Source organism: Montipora foliosa, chromosome 2, assembly GCF_036669935.1.
Source record: "Montipora foliosa isolate CH-2021 chromosome 2, ASM3666993v2, whole genome shotgun sequence".
Classification (NCBI taxonomy): domain Eukaryota; kingdom Metazoa; phylum Cnidaria; class Anthozoa; order Scleractinia; family Acroporidae; genus Montipora; species Montipora foliosa.
The window spans coordinates 54,777,992-54,790,446 of NC_090870.1; the positions used below are offsets into that span (position 1 = coordinate 54,777,992).

Sequence of the window (12,455 nt, forward strand, 5' to 3'; positions counted from 1 at the left end):
CAGTGACAACACTGCGTTGACCTTAGCGTACATCATGCGAATGAGCCGCTAACATCTTCACGCCTGGGATCCTTGCAAATTGAAAACTACGAATTGGCATATATCTTTTAGTTGTTTTTTTACACCACTGAGCTTCCTTTTTTTTTTTTTTGCCTTTTGTTTATTAACTTGAAACGGTACCCTCTATTGTCATTGTATTGTGCTTATGCTTCTCAGAATTTTTTCAGGGGGCTGCTACGCCGCGTTCTCGGGTGATGTCCTGTTGTTTTTGTTTTTGTTGACGATGCTACGGTTTAGGTATTTTACTTGTACACGGTGTATGGATCATAGGCATGAATTTGCCTTTTATGAATGGCATTTTCTGCTGACCTTTATTTTAACGAGATGCTTCTGTGAAGCATACACTGGGTTGCCTGTGGTACGTGCTACAGAAAATCAGAAGGCACTGAATTGTGTGGTATTGAAATACAGCATTCCAGTCTCTGAAGAACAACAAATAAAGGAGAAGCGAGAAACATTGGCTTCTGGGCTGACATGTTGATAATTTTCAAGTTCCCTCACAACTTCTGTTTACCACAAGTGTGCCCTCTGAGCATCTGACAGCTTTCTAATACTAAAGTTCACTGAAGTTAAGCCCTGCCGGGCGGGGTTAGTGTTTGGATGGGAGACAAAGACAACATTCCCCTCAAAAAACAGAAGCATCGGACCGAAAATACTATTAACTCTAACAAATGCGAACTCAGCAAGGTACAGATCTTGTTAGCTTGCTTTATGCAAAACAAATATTGATGAAAAAGCAAATAACTATTGATACACAGTTTCCAGAAAGAGCAGAAGGAAGTTTCCCGGACGGTCGATCGAGAATAAAATATTTACGACATGAAAACAACATTAATTTTGAACCGTGAATATAGAATATAAAAAGTTACGATCAGCGACAAACATTTTGGGAGATTTTTGCTACGTTCAAGTAAATTGCAAAATCGAAAGTGACATGGCCGGAATTCAGCGGGTGCTGTGATTAAGTTACCGCGGCATGTTTACTCGCCAAACAGTGAAGCATCTGTCTCAAATGATGGCAAGATACCGGGTTTTTGTAAGTTTCTTTTTCTGGCAAGTGTTATAAAGTTTGACAATGAAATGAGCGAAGTCAAAACAAAGATCACAATCGCCCAACTCTTGTTTATGCAAAGTCAAAATTTACTCTCCAAGACGCGTACGACGTTATCATCAACAGGTAATTCCATCATTCTGGAAATAGCAGCTACTTTATTATTCATCTGCGTCACAAGTTTTCACTGATTTTGGGGCTCATTTTGTTGAAACTCAAGCACACTTTCAACAGGCCTGTGAACCCTTCCTGCTTACAGAGCAATACTAAAAAACTTCTCCCATATCACATTTCAACCTTAAGCTCGAAAATTCAATACACAACATGATATTATAATTCACAAAGGCAGAAAATACCACAGAATCCTTTTCCAGAATCCTTTTCCATATTTGCTCTTAGAGGCGAAAATCTCTTCCTATTTCATTGCGTGCGTGAAGACAAGAAACTCAATTGTGTCAAATTACCATGTACTTCAGGTAAATAATGCTCACTTTGATTTCGTCTCGACGGGCGATAGATTGTTGTCGAAGTCCAGTACTCGTCGCTTTTGAGTATCCAACTGACTTTCCATTATTGAGCTCCATAAGGGTATATTTTGTTTAAGAATCCACTAAAACGCCATTCGCGTTACATGACTTTCGACGCCATTGCAGGCTAAGTTAATGATTCTACTGTGTCCACCAGAGAAATCTACGCAGTTCCACTACCCTCTCGATCCTACGCAGAAGGCTCTATGAACAAAGACACCACTTACCAGGGGAGTGACAGGCAAGACTTTTACCGACACGGAAAAAATACTAAAAAAATAAAAAACGGAAATCTACCTACTTTCCGACTGGGTTTGCAACCCAGTAATAATGGACACTATACTCAGTAGGTATACCAGATGTTTTAAAGGATCAAGGAGGGCGTGGAAAGGAGAATGGCAGACATTCCGCTAAAAGAGAACAATTTTTTTTGTATGGAACAACTTTTAACCGAACTAACTAGGGAACTATCTTGGATCACAGCGACTTTCTAAATGTCATTTATCTCATTTATCCTGGAATAGAAATGAGTATTAAACGAATAAATTGTGGACATTAGAAGAATTTCGATTGTAAAACAGTCACGCGTCACAACTCCGCACAGCTTGTGTCCAAATTATTAAATGAACACATGTAATAACGTTCTCGACCGACTATTTTTTCATGTTTTAGTAAGGTCGGCCTCAAACACTCACATTAAAATAGATGTTTTCATGCAAAGATAATAGCGTTTTGTTTGTTTCCAGAGACTAATATCCTTTTTTCAACGCTAAACATATTTTCACGTGCTTTTGCTATACATGTTTTAAAAATTATTTTGTCCTTGTTATAAAATTGATTGCAGATTTGTTATTTCTGAGCTTTGCATGCATCCTTGTTTGTGACTCTAGTGAACGACAAAATAATTGAATTTCGATACTCATATTTAATTTCATTCAGTTTCATCAATATATATTAAGTTTGACATCTGTCAGATAAACTAGGCATTTCTCTTCAATTATTTTGTCCTTGCTATACCTTTGCTTGCAGACTTGTCATTTGAGAGCTTTGCTTGCATCCTTGTTTGCGATCGTACCTCTAGTGAACGACAAAATAATTGAATTTCGATATTCATACTCAATTTCGCTGACTATCGTGGCTAGCGAGAAGGTTTGCTTGGTCCTATGACAGTTTGGAGAAATAGTCCGTAATGGTTGACTGCCTCCTTGCCAATAGAGACTTTAATCTCATGCCTACTAAGAGACTGTTGACCTTGGTAATTGCCTGGGCTGGCGGCTCGTTTCTTGCTAGTTAGAAAATGGCCAACAAATTCCAGTGCCTGTTCCGCAGAAGTAATTTAAAGACAACTTTCATTGCCAAGAGTCAATTATTGTAATTGGGGTGTCCGCTTAAGAGAGAGTAAACAAAAGAGAAATCCAATTGTCATTTTCATCAGTGTCCGCGCCCGCTCACCAGAGAGTGTACATTTACGGGAATGTGTAAATACAGAGTTTGACCAGGAAGTAAAATGGGAAATTGAAAAAAGTGTCCGTACGTAGAGCTATCCGCTTTTGCGCCGATCAACTCGAAACTTCAACTTGAACTTTTAAAGATTAGATCGTTCAAATTCACGCCCCCTCGGGCCAAAATGGTGTTCAAATGCCCTACCTTATCGTCGGATTTGTCTCTCATAGCCTACTAAAGAACAATCGTCGTCGGCTCCTGTGGTCTAAATAAAGCTGGTGTATAAACATGCTAACACGTGTTTCGTTACCCTTTATATGACGATGCCGTTTTTAGCAGACTTGAGATGCTACAAAAACACAATTTTATAATTGAAACTTTTAAAAGTGACTTGAAAATTGAATTAATTAAGTCGGGCCATGTCATTAAGCAAGTATAAGCTGCTCTAACCCCGGAAAGAGGAATACTCCGAGATAAAACCCTCAAAGGAAAGCGAAAAGTTGGTGTTTTGACGTGGATTTGCTGTAAAATTAATTCACCCTAGAACAGAATGTTTGGCAAATTGTATTTGTGACGGCACCAGAAGTGGAACTTTTCCCTTTACCTGTGGCTCTGTTGTTGTGGGGCGCGAGAGATTTCGAGCGGCCTGAGAATGCTGGGGTGGGGGTAACGAAGAACCCCCGCTACCGTCCCAGGCCGTCTCTCGGCTTAGCTTCGCGCGTTCCGCACGCAACAACATAACCGCCAGATGTACATGCTATAATAAGAGACTTGTTGTTTTGGCCTTGTTACGAAGTGCGTGTATCAAGCCTCACTTGTATTTTCATGATCATTGTTTCCTGCACGTGAATGTGTCATTTGAAACGAGGCCAAAACAGCAAAGTCATCGCTCCCTGATCAACGTCCGCATACATGATCACGTGGAGATGCATTATAAAGGCCGGTGTTTTTCGTCTACAATCGTTTGCAGTGCCTGCTGAATATAAAGACTCGTGTAACGATTCCATCCATAACAACTGCGTCAAGGTAAGTAACCTACCTCTTAATATTAGTTTAAAATGCAAAAAACAAACTTAGGAAGTCATTATCAAATAACTGATAAAGGACTGAGTTGCTTTTGTAAATACAATAGGTTTTTACTAAAAATCCAATCCGTTGACATACGGTGCAGAGAAATCGATAACTACAGTACTCCCAATCTTAAAATCAGTCTATTTGTCGAACTTTCCTTTACTTTAGAACCCTATGGAAAATAACTTTGATCAGTTCTACAGTATTTTTAAAGTCTTGGGTATTTTCCAATCCTCGTTATTCACAATTGTCCAATTTAGCACTTTTACTTAAGGATAATCAGTTTTTTTTCTTTTAAAGCGTGGGTTATTTCTGGTATAGAAAGACTGAAGGTTTCTTATCACAAAAATTCCAAATTGTCATTTCTTACAATCGATTAAACTTTTCTTGAAGAATTGACCAAATTAAGTAGAATTTTATTACGTAACACGTCCTTTTGACCAGAAGTTGCGCCACGTCAATTTCATTCTTGTTACATGAGGATCGCATTAAACAAAAATAGAAATAAGGCTATTTTATCGATCAGTGTAAGAGATTTTCGTTGACTGGAAGGTAAAACGTGATTTAAAGTAGATTTGCCGTACTTTCTGAGAGAATGTACATTAGGTGTGGTCGATCCGGATTTTTCTTCCTGTGCATCATTACCAATAACAAGCCTTGCGAGAACTAAATCTTATGGCAAATGTTCTTCGCGAGCGATCAAGAAAGTCAGAAATGTCATCTGCTAATAGGTGTTACTATGATCGACTTGCCCATTGAAATACACTAGACTGCATTACGTAATCAAAAAAGCAAATCCCCTTTTTGTTGCGTGCAAGTAAGTTTCAATTGATGTAGAATAACAATATAAAGGTTCAAATTCTTATCTGTAATAACAACATCTGCAGTCATTTCAATTGCAAAAAAACTATTTTCATACACAAACGCTTCGTATAAAGGGGGTGATGGCAGAGAGGATTAAATTTGAACCTAAATACGTTTTGGGGGAAGCTCCAGGGTGTCCCCGACGGCTATGATTCGGATATTCTCTCTATTTTCCAACTCTAAGCCAGGGGCAAAGCCTTTGCACTCGCTTTGGACGGGGTGCCGACCAAAGGCAGGAAGCTGAGCTGTGCGGGAATTAATCGTTGATAGCCGAGATATAACGGAAACTATAGTTGAGGTCACACTACCCACTTTTGCCCGATAGAAAATCGATTTACCTAAGGAAAATTTACCTGAGTATACCCGAGGTAAATTTATCTCATTTTCCCTAAATGAAAAGGTCACAGTGAAGAAAATCACATCCAGGTATTTACAAGGGATTGAGGGGATTAAATTTCAGTCTTTCTTGTTAAAATTTCGAGCTCCTTTAAAGCAGCGAGAGTGAAATCTTGGTGCCTCTTTTCGGCTTCCATTTCAAACTTCATGTTCCTGCATTGCCAAGCGATCTCGATCCTCTGCTTTCATCATCATTGCTTGTTGATCCTGCAGCAATTCAATCAGAGTTTCTCGTTCGTCAGTTTTCTTTCGCTTATCCATTTTTCTTCGATTCATTTTTCAAATGAAACGAAACGATTTATACTTAAACGTTCGATCTAAACCACGCCATCTTCTTCCTTTGACACACGCACACGCACGCGACAAAAGACTTGCATTTCGTTTCAAGTACAACGTGACGCGATGAAATCAAATCTTTCATCAGCGCGTTTGCCGACGAGCATCTATTGGCTAAATACCTTGGGATTTCAAGTTTACCCCTTCAAAACATGTAGGGTAACTGTCAAGAGAAATTCTATTGTTCTCTTGATGAATTCAAGCTTCGATGGAAAACATTTTCCCTGGATAATTTACCTGGGGAAGTATCGGTCACTCTTCTAAATTTAAGTTTCCCTAGGTAAAACTGTCAACAAGTCAAATTTACCCAGGGCAAAAGAGCGCAGTGTGACCACAGCTTATGTATGTAAACTTGACAGTCACCCACACCCACAAACGCAATAGAAGATTTGTTGTGCCAGATCGTATTATTACAATTTTGCAGAACAAATACTTAACAATTTGTGTTCTTTCTTTATTTCATAGATGAGGTTAGTCCCTGTATTTCTTGTGGTCTGCCTGGTGACTGTGGACGCTGGGCTTTTGGATCTTTTCTCTAAAAAAGTGCCCATAAGGAAATTTGACCTTGGTTCAGCTGTTCAAAAGATTGGTCAGGTTTTTGCCGGCAATTTCAATCCATCCAAGTTTCTGCAGCAACTCATTCCAAAGCAACTTGAAGCTTCTGAGTCGTCAAATAAATCCCCGAAATTCTGCGGCAAATATGAATGCCCGCTCTTTTACGAAGAGGAGCTAAACAAGACTAGCGACTACAAACTTCGATGCTATCCAAAATCCTACAAATGGGTGACTACTCGATGTGATGGTAAGTTTCCAATGATAGATACATGTAAATGACTGGAAGCTGTATTTCATTAAGTAAGTAAGGAACTTTATTTCAACTTGGGTTGATGAGGCTGATTAGGCCACTAGAAAATACATGCTGATATGCCGAGAAAAGTGAAACAAATAAATAAATAAATAAATAAATAAATAAAAATTGTATATGTATATATACATGATCAATTAATAACTAACATTCTAACTATATCAATAAATAAACGATCCTAACTCTAAAAATTATTACAATGAATCATATAAATCTGTACATTACAGATGTAGTTCTCTCACAGCCTTCTTAAATTCCTTAAGAATTTTCGTTGAACGTAATTTATCCGGTAAAGAATTCATTGTCATAAAGAAAGAGATTGCCAGGGGTCATGTGTCGTGCAATTTTGTGTAGTGTCAACACCCGCCAATGCCTATAAAAACTTCGCGACTGAACACTGTATAACAACATTCTGTACAACAAAACGAGAAAAGAAAGGCAGGATATGATAAAACAGATTACTCTTGAATATTCAGTCTTGCAAAAAGTCGGCCAAGATGAAGAAATTGTCTTGTTTTTTATGTAAAGGTATTCATTTTACAGGACATTTCTAAGTTTCTTGTATATGAATCTACATGATTTAAGGAGTAATGTAGCTATAAGAATTTGAGCTTACCAAAGTTCGTGTTGAATGATTGAAGCACAAGAAAATTCTAGGCAATGAAATCTTCCTTTCAGACATTATAACTGGAACTGAGAACTTTTTACAAAAATCTCAGCAAACTATGTGCGCAGCTTCCCATAAATGTTAGGCGACCATTTTGAATGCCAAATATTTGTGAAAAAAGAAATAACCCTTTCGAAACCCGGCCATCACAGACAACTTTATCCCCATGGAGAATATCGGTAGAATCTGAAAACCTCAACTCTTGCAAACAGATTGTATTCACCCAAGTGCCTTACTGGCCTCTTCCGGTTTTATTTGAAAGAGAATTCCATATTAAGAGTTCCTCTTTAGTACATTTCCTTCTATAGAGTGGCACATATAGATTTTACTCTGTGTAAAACCCCTGACCATTTTTGTCGTCAATGGGGACCAGTTCGAAAAATACATATAAAAATATAACAAAATAAATATTTTTTTTTTGCGATGTAACATATTCTTTCTCATGAAGATTTAAGCTAACGATCCTATGTGACGGATTTAACCGTGACATGGCCTCTCCTGGTTGGTTCAGATGGTTGCCTGTTATTTTTTTTTTCGCGCATAAGTATATCTGGTTCTGCCGCCCAGTCAAGAGCACAAGAAATTTAGTCTTGGTGTAAGTTTAATTTAGTCTAATTTAGTCTTGTTCTAATTTAGTCTTAATAATAGGTGTAAGCTGTAGCACTCGTTAGTGAACTGAAGATGGCCTCGACCGAAAAAAAGAAAATATACTCGGCATTGGCGTACAAGAGCTGTGGGAACGTGGAACTCCCTTCTACTTTCCTTCGTTCTTATAAAGCTTTAGCTAAAAGGTTTTTTTATGGCTTAGTACAGTTTTAAGTGTTCTTATTGTTATAATATTTAATCTGCTTTAATATGGGGTCTTTGACTCTTTTGCATTTCATCCCTTGGCCTCTGTTTTTTTTTGCATGCCATAATTAAATTGTAATAAATAAAAAAATTGAGTGGTTTTCAATTGAGTGTCGAAAGTAATTAGATAATTACTTTGGTTTTGCATTACTTCACTCAGTGATTGGTTCAAAGTTCTCGCGCCACTTTTTCAACCAATCAGAAGTGAAACCAAAAGCAATCGTAGCTCCGCGTGCACATTTTCCCGGGGCTTTGTGTCGGTTACGTGTAATTACTTTGCGTTTTGATTGGTTTAATGGAGTGTCTCCGTCCTTTTTGATTGGCCAAAGTAATTACTTTGGTTTTGGTTTTACGACACTCATTTGAAAACCGCTCTGAATAAATTAGACTCGAACATTTAGTACAAACAAGGGTCCATGCCCACTTGTGTGGGATGTAGTTTCGTTCGCGTGCCCTTTATTTTTTATATTTCAATTTTTTTAATTGCGATGAAAAAAAGCATAATTGTTAAAAGAACTGTCTGGTATATCTTACAACATAAGGATCAGTTTAATTGAACACATTGCCCATGTCAAATGCAAAGCCTAGTAGACAGGTTAAGAAAAAAATGCAAATTCGAAAAAGTTTCTTTTTGTTTTGGCCATTTTCAAAATATATCTCTCGATCTGTACAGATCCTGCAAACTTTGCTTCAAGCACAACAGTAAACTTGAACACTGCGCGGTTTTGTTTGTACATACTCCTGTTTAACCGCTTTGGTCACGTGCATTTCCGTAACAATATTCGTGTATAATAAGTTCAACATTTCGATTTGATTTTAGCGGATATGTGACGAAAATCGATTATATGCATAAACGTCGTAAACGGGTTAACCCCAATATACAAGTTGTCCAAATATACGATTATACATTCTCGCTTCTCTTCCAGGTACCAGCAGCAAACGAGAGTCCTTCATGCGCCTTTTCAAATACATCAACGGCAGCAATATGGCCGGAATGAAAATGGACATGACGGTTCCCGTTGCTATGCAAATAAAACTTCGATCCCAATCGATGTCATATCAAACCATGAGCTTCTTCATTCCATTTGAACACCAGCTAGACGCACCCACACCAACTGATAGAAATGTCAAGCTGGAAATAACCGAACCATTTTGCGCCTACGTGAAAGTGTACGGTGGCTATTCAAGTTTGTCGAAAGTTCGAGAGAATTACCAGACACTTGTAGAAGCCCTTAAGGAAGATGGCCGCGGCGATGATATCAGCTTTGATGGTATTTATTCTGCAGGTTACGACTCTCTCATGAAGTTCTGGAAACGTCACAATGAAATTTGGATCGTCAGCATCAACCACAAGCCCAAATCCGAAAATAGGTCTATTCTAGAATCCCCCACGAAGTCAACGCCAATCATATCCGTTGATGAGCCACTCGCGGTTGAAAAGGCTCCAGAATTCTGTGATGGCCACGATTGTCCATCTTTCTACGAGGAGGACCTTAATGCTACCGACTTCAAGCTACGTTGCTATCCCATGTCTTATAAGTGGGTGTCTACGAGTGTAACAAGTAAGTTAAATCAAAAGTTCTAGTCTTATGATTAGTTTATTTCCCAAAATGAGCGTTCCAATTGCATTACACTTTAACGCTAGCATGAAGCGAGCAGCGTTGTGTAGACTCTTGTCGAGAACGGCGAATTTACAAGCAATTGTGGGAAAAATATCTCAACGTTCTTGTTCAGGGAGGGGGGAGGGCAATCTAACAACAGACAACAGACAAATTATTTTTAACATGGTTTGGAGCGGAATGAGTTTAAGGATACTGCTAACCTTTTTGGGGTGCCTTCCGGGAAATCTTTCGTAAGCGCGTTATTTTCGGTAAAACTACAGCTAACTATAGATCACCGAAAAGGTAATAAAATGAAGAATCCGAATATATGCACATTTTTGTTTATTAAGGGTTTCTTTAGCGTGCGCGAAGCTTCAAACACAAAACCATACATGTTCACTTTGCTGAATTACCCGCCTTCGCATTATCACGCACAACCAAACAAACTGTACTGTATTATGTGTCGGGCTTTTAGGATCTTCCAATTGGTTTCTGAGAAAATAAACTTTGAAGTTGACCAATGTAAAATTTTCCGTTTCGCGACACGCAGAGACGCGTCAAAGTAAAAATATTTCTAATCATTTATAAGCCCGACCCAATTACGTGGACCAATATCCGACGATCATTTTGCCCAAATTTTGAAAAAATCCCTCAAATCTACATACCCTATCAATTCATTTGAAGAGGAGCTATTCCTTGAAAAATTAACTCCGAGTTTTCTAGCTGAAAAGATTTTACGCGTTTTCACACCTTGTCAATGCGGGTGTGAATGCAGTCATGCCGCTATGATGCCGCCGACTAATGAAAATCGAGGTAATTAGGCCCCCTGACATTCAGCGCTGTATCATTAGCTATAGATTAGTTATACCTGATTGAGGACTTAGCCCTTCTCGCTAGTAACGAGCTGAGTTTTCTCCGTTTCCTCGATGGAATCTTTCTTTTTTTTAGACCCGGTCTTGTTCATACTTTTCAACCCAGGGAGAACTTCCCCGTTTCGACTTCTCTCCTTGTTTCATGCGTTTCATGGCCTAGTAAGGATGATATATCCCTTTAACACAACGGCATCGATTACAAATAAATGACGAACTCAACAAGCGATAAAGTGAAGATACCCGGATGTATTTCCGCGTCAAACTGAGTTTAAGTCACGAAAAACACAAAACTTGTAATAACTCCGCAAGAAAAAAAAAACATTTTCTAATAATTTCTTTTTTACAAGAAAACAAACGTAATGAGCTATCTTATGGTAGCTTTTAAACATTTTGCAAAATTCGAGATCGAAAAGGTTAGCAGTAACCTTAAAGGGAAATCAGTTTACCCCATATGTTCTAGGTTATAGATTTAAATTCTACTAAGAAGGATTGTGGGCCTTAGGTTTATGTTTGATTTTTTTCTCAATCTCATAGATATGTATCCCAAGGCTGCCGGTAGGACAGCGTTCTGGCGTCTTTTCAGTTACATACAAGGCAGTAACGCAGAACAAATGAAGATTGACATGACCGTTCCTGTAACGATGAAGATGCAACCCCTCCAGTCTGGATCCGGCTCTCAGTTTGTCGAGAAGAACTACACGATGAGCTTCTTCATCCCCTTTAAGCACCAAGAGGACGCACCTGCCCCTTCTGCAGATAATGTTATGTTAACAGATGTCGAACCGTTCTGTGCCTACGTGAAAGAGTATGGCGGTTTCTCGGACATAACGAAGGTCGCCAGGTATTACAAGGAGCTTGTAGCATCACTGAAAAAGCATAACCTGGAGGATGATTTCTACACCAATATGTTTTATACTGCCGGCTACGACGACCCTCGCAAGCTAATCAAACGACACAATGAAATCTGGCTTGTCAGTAAAAGCCGCACTCCAGTTAACGAACTTTTGGAAAGCCGTATTCTCAGCCAGTAATACTCGGCCTTGCCCTCGAGATGGATGCTGCTTCTGTTTAAGGAAGCATCACTCTTTCAATTAGCTATTGTACAAATCTCACTTTATAGTTTTCTCGAAGCCAAAAACCAGAATCATGAACGACCGTCATAAACCTGTTATTTCACGGCTCTTTCTTTAATTTCTCCTGGCGTAGAGCAGGCCAAAGTGACAGTCGAAAGAATTTCTAGTGCAAGAATGTGAATTTTATCGCATTTTATGTTACGCTAATGATACATCGACTGGCTGTTAGCCCAACGCAATATGTCAAATACTCTAGTTAAACACTGGCTAGTTGCCATCAACTTTCCATGACTTGTTGGCGTTAAATAACGTTGTATATTGAATCATAACCAATAACCAACTTAACCAATAAAATGTTAATTTGATAACAATCGCAAAAAGATGCAGACTGTCTGCCTTGGTTCTACCACAGGTCACCCAAACGAATAATTCGAGCCTTAAAAATCGACACAAACACACAAGGTGAGGTATAATTACGTTTTTTTTTTTTTCTCGCTTTTAACTAAGCTTAGCCGATTTTTTCGGTATTTCATGTTTCCCACAGAAACCCTACAAATCGTTAGGTTGACAGTGCATTCGAATTAAACGTTTGGGTGGCCTATGGTTCTGCTGAAAAGCACTGAACTTTCTTGCGGGAGGTCGTGTTTTGGAAATCTCATCTGAACGGACCAACCAACGCGACCAGCGGTCAGGGACTTGAAATATAATACCCATAAAAGGCTCCTAGGAATAGGGGCGCAATAGTTTGACCTTTTAGTCTTCTTGGATGTGATATACGAT

The 12,455-nt window shown here is 38.8% G+C and overlaps 1 protein-coding gene across 1 annotated transcript; it reads left to right on the plus strand.

The window, feature by feature from the left end:
• Positions 1-3,823: 3,823 nt before the first annotated feature.
• On the plus strand, positions 3,824-12,055 carry LOC137993585 (uncharacterized). The gene is made up of 4 exons (XM_068839528.1): positions 3,824-4,107; positions 6,214-6,550; positions 9,056-9,691; positions 11,137-12,055. Exons 1-4 carry the CDS (start codon positions 3,994-3,996, stop codon positions 11,631-11,633), a joined length of 1,584 nt encoding a protein of 527 aa, XP_068695629.1. The 5' UTR covers positions 3,824-3,993; the 3' UTR covers positions 11,634-12,055.
• The last annotated feature ends 400 nt before the right edge of the window (positions 12,056-12,455 follow it).

What these genes read in the sequence shown, in the direction of transcription:
- LOC137993585 (XM_068839528.1), top strand. Translation starts at nt 3,994, where the DNA reads ATGATCACGTGGAGATGCATTATAAAGGCCGGTGTTTTTCGTCTACAA. An exon ending in GGTGACTACTCGATGTGATG is followed by an intron (nt 6,551 to 9,055) that starts GTAAGTTTCCAA and finishes CTTCTCTTCCAG; the next exon opens with GTACCAGCAGCAAACGAGAG. An exon ending in GGTGTCTACGAGTGTAACAA is followed by an intron (nt 9,692 to 11,136) that starts GTAAGTTAAATC and finishes TCAATCTCATAG; the next exon opens with ATATGTATCCCAAGGCTGCC.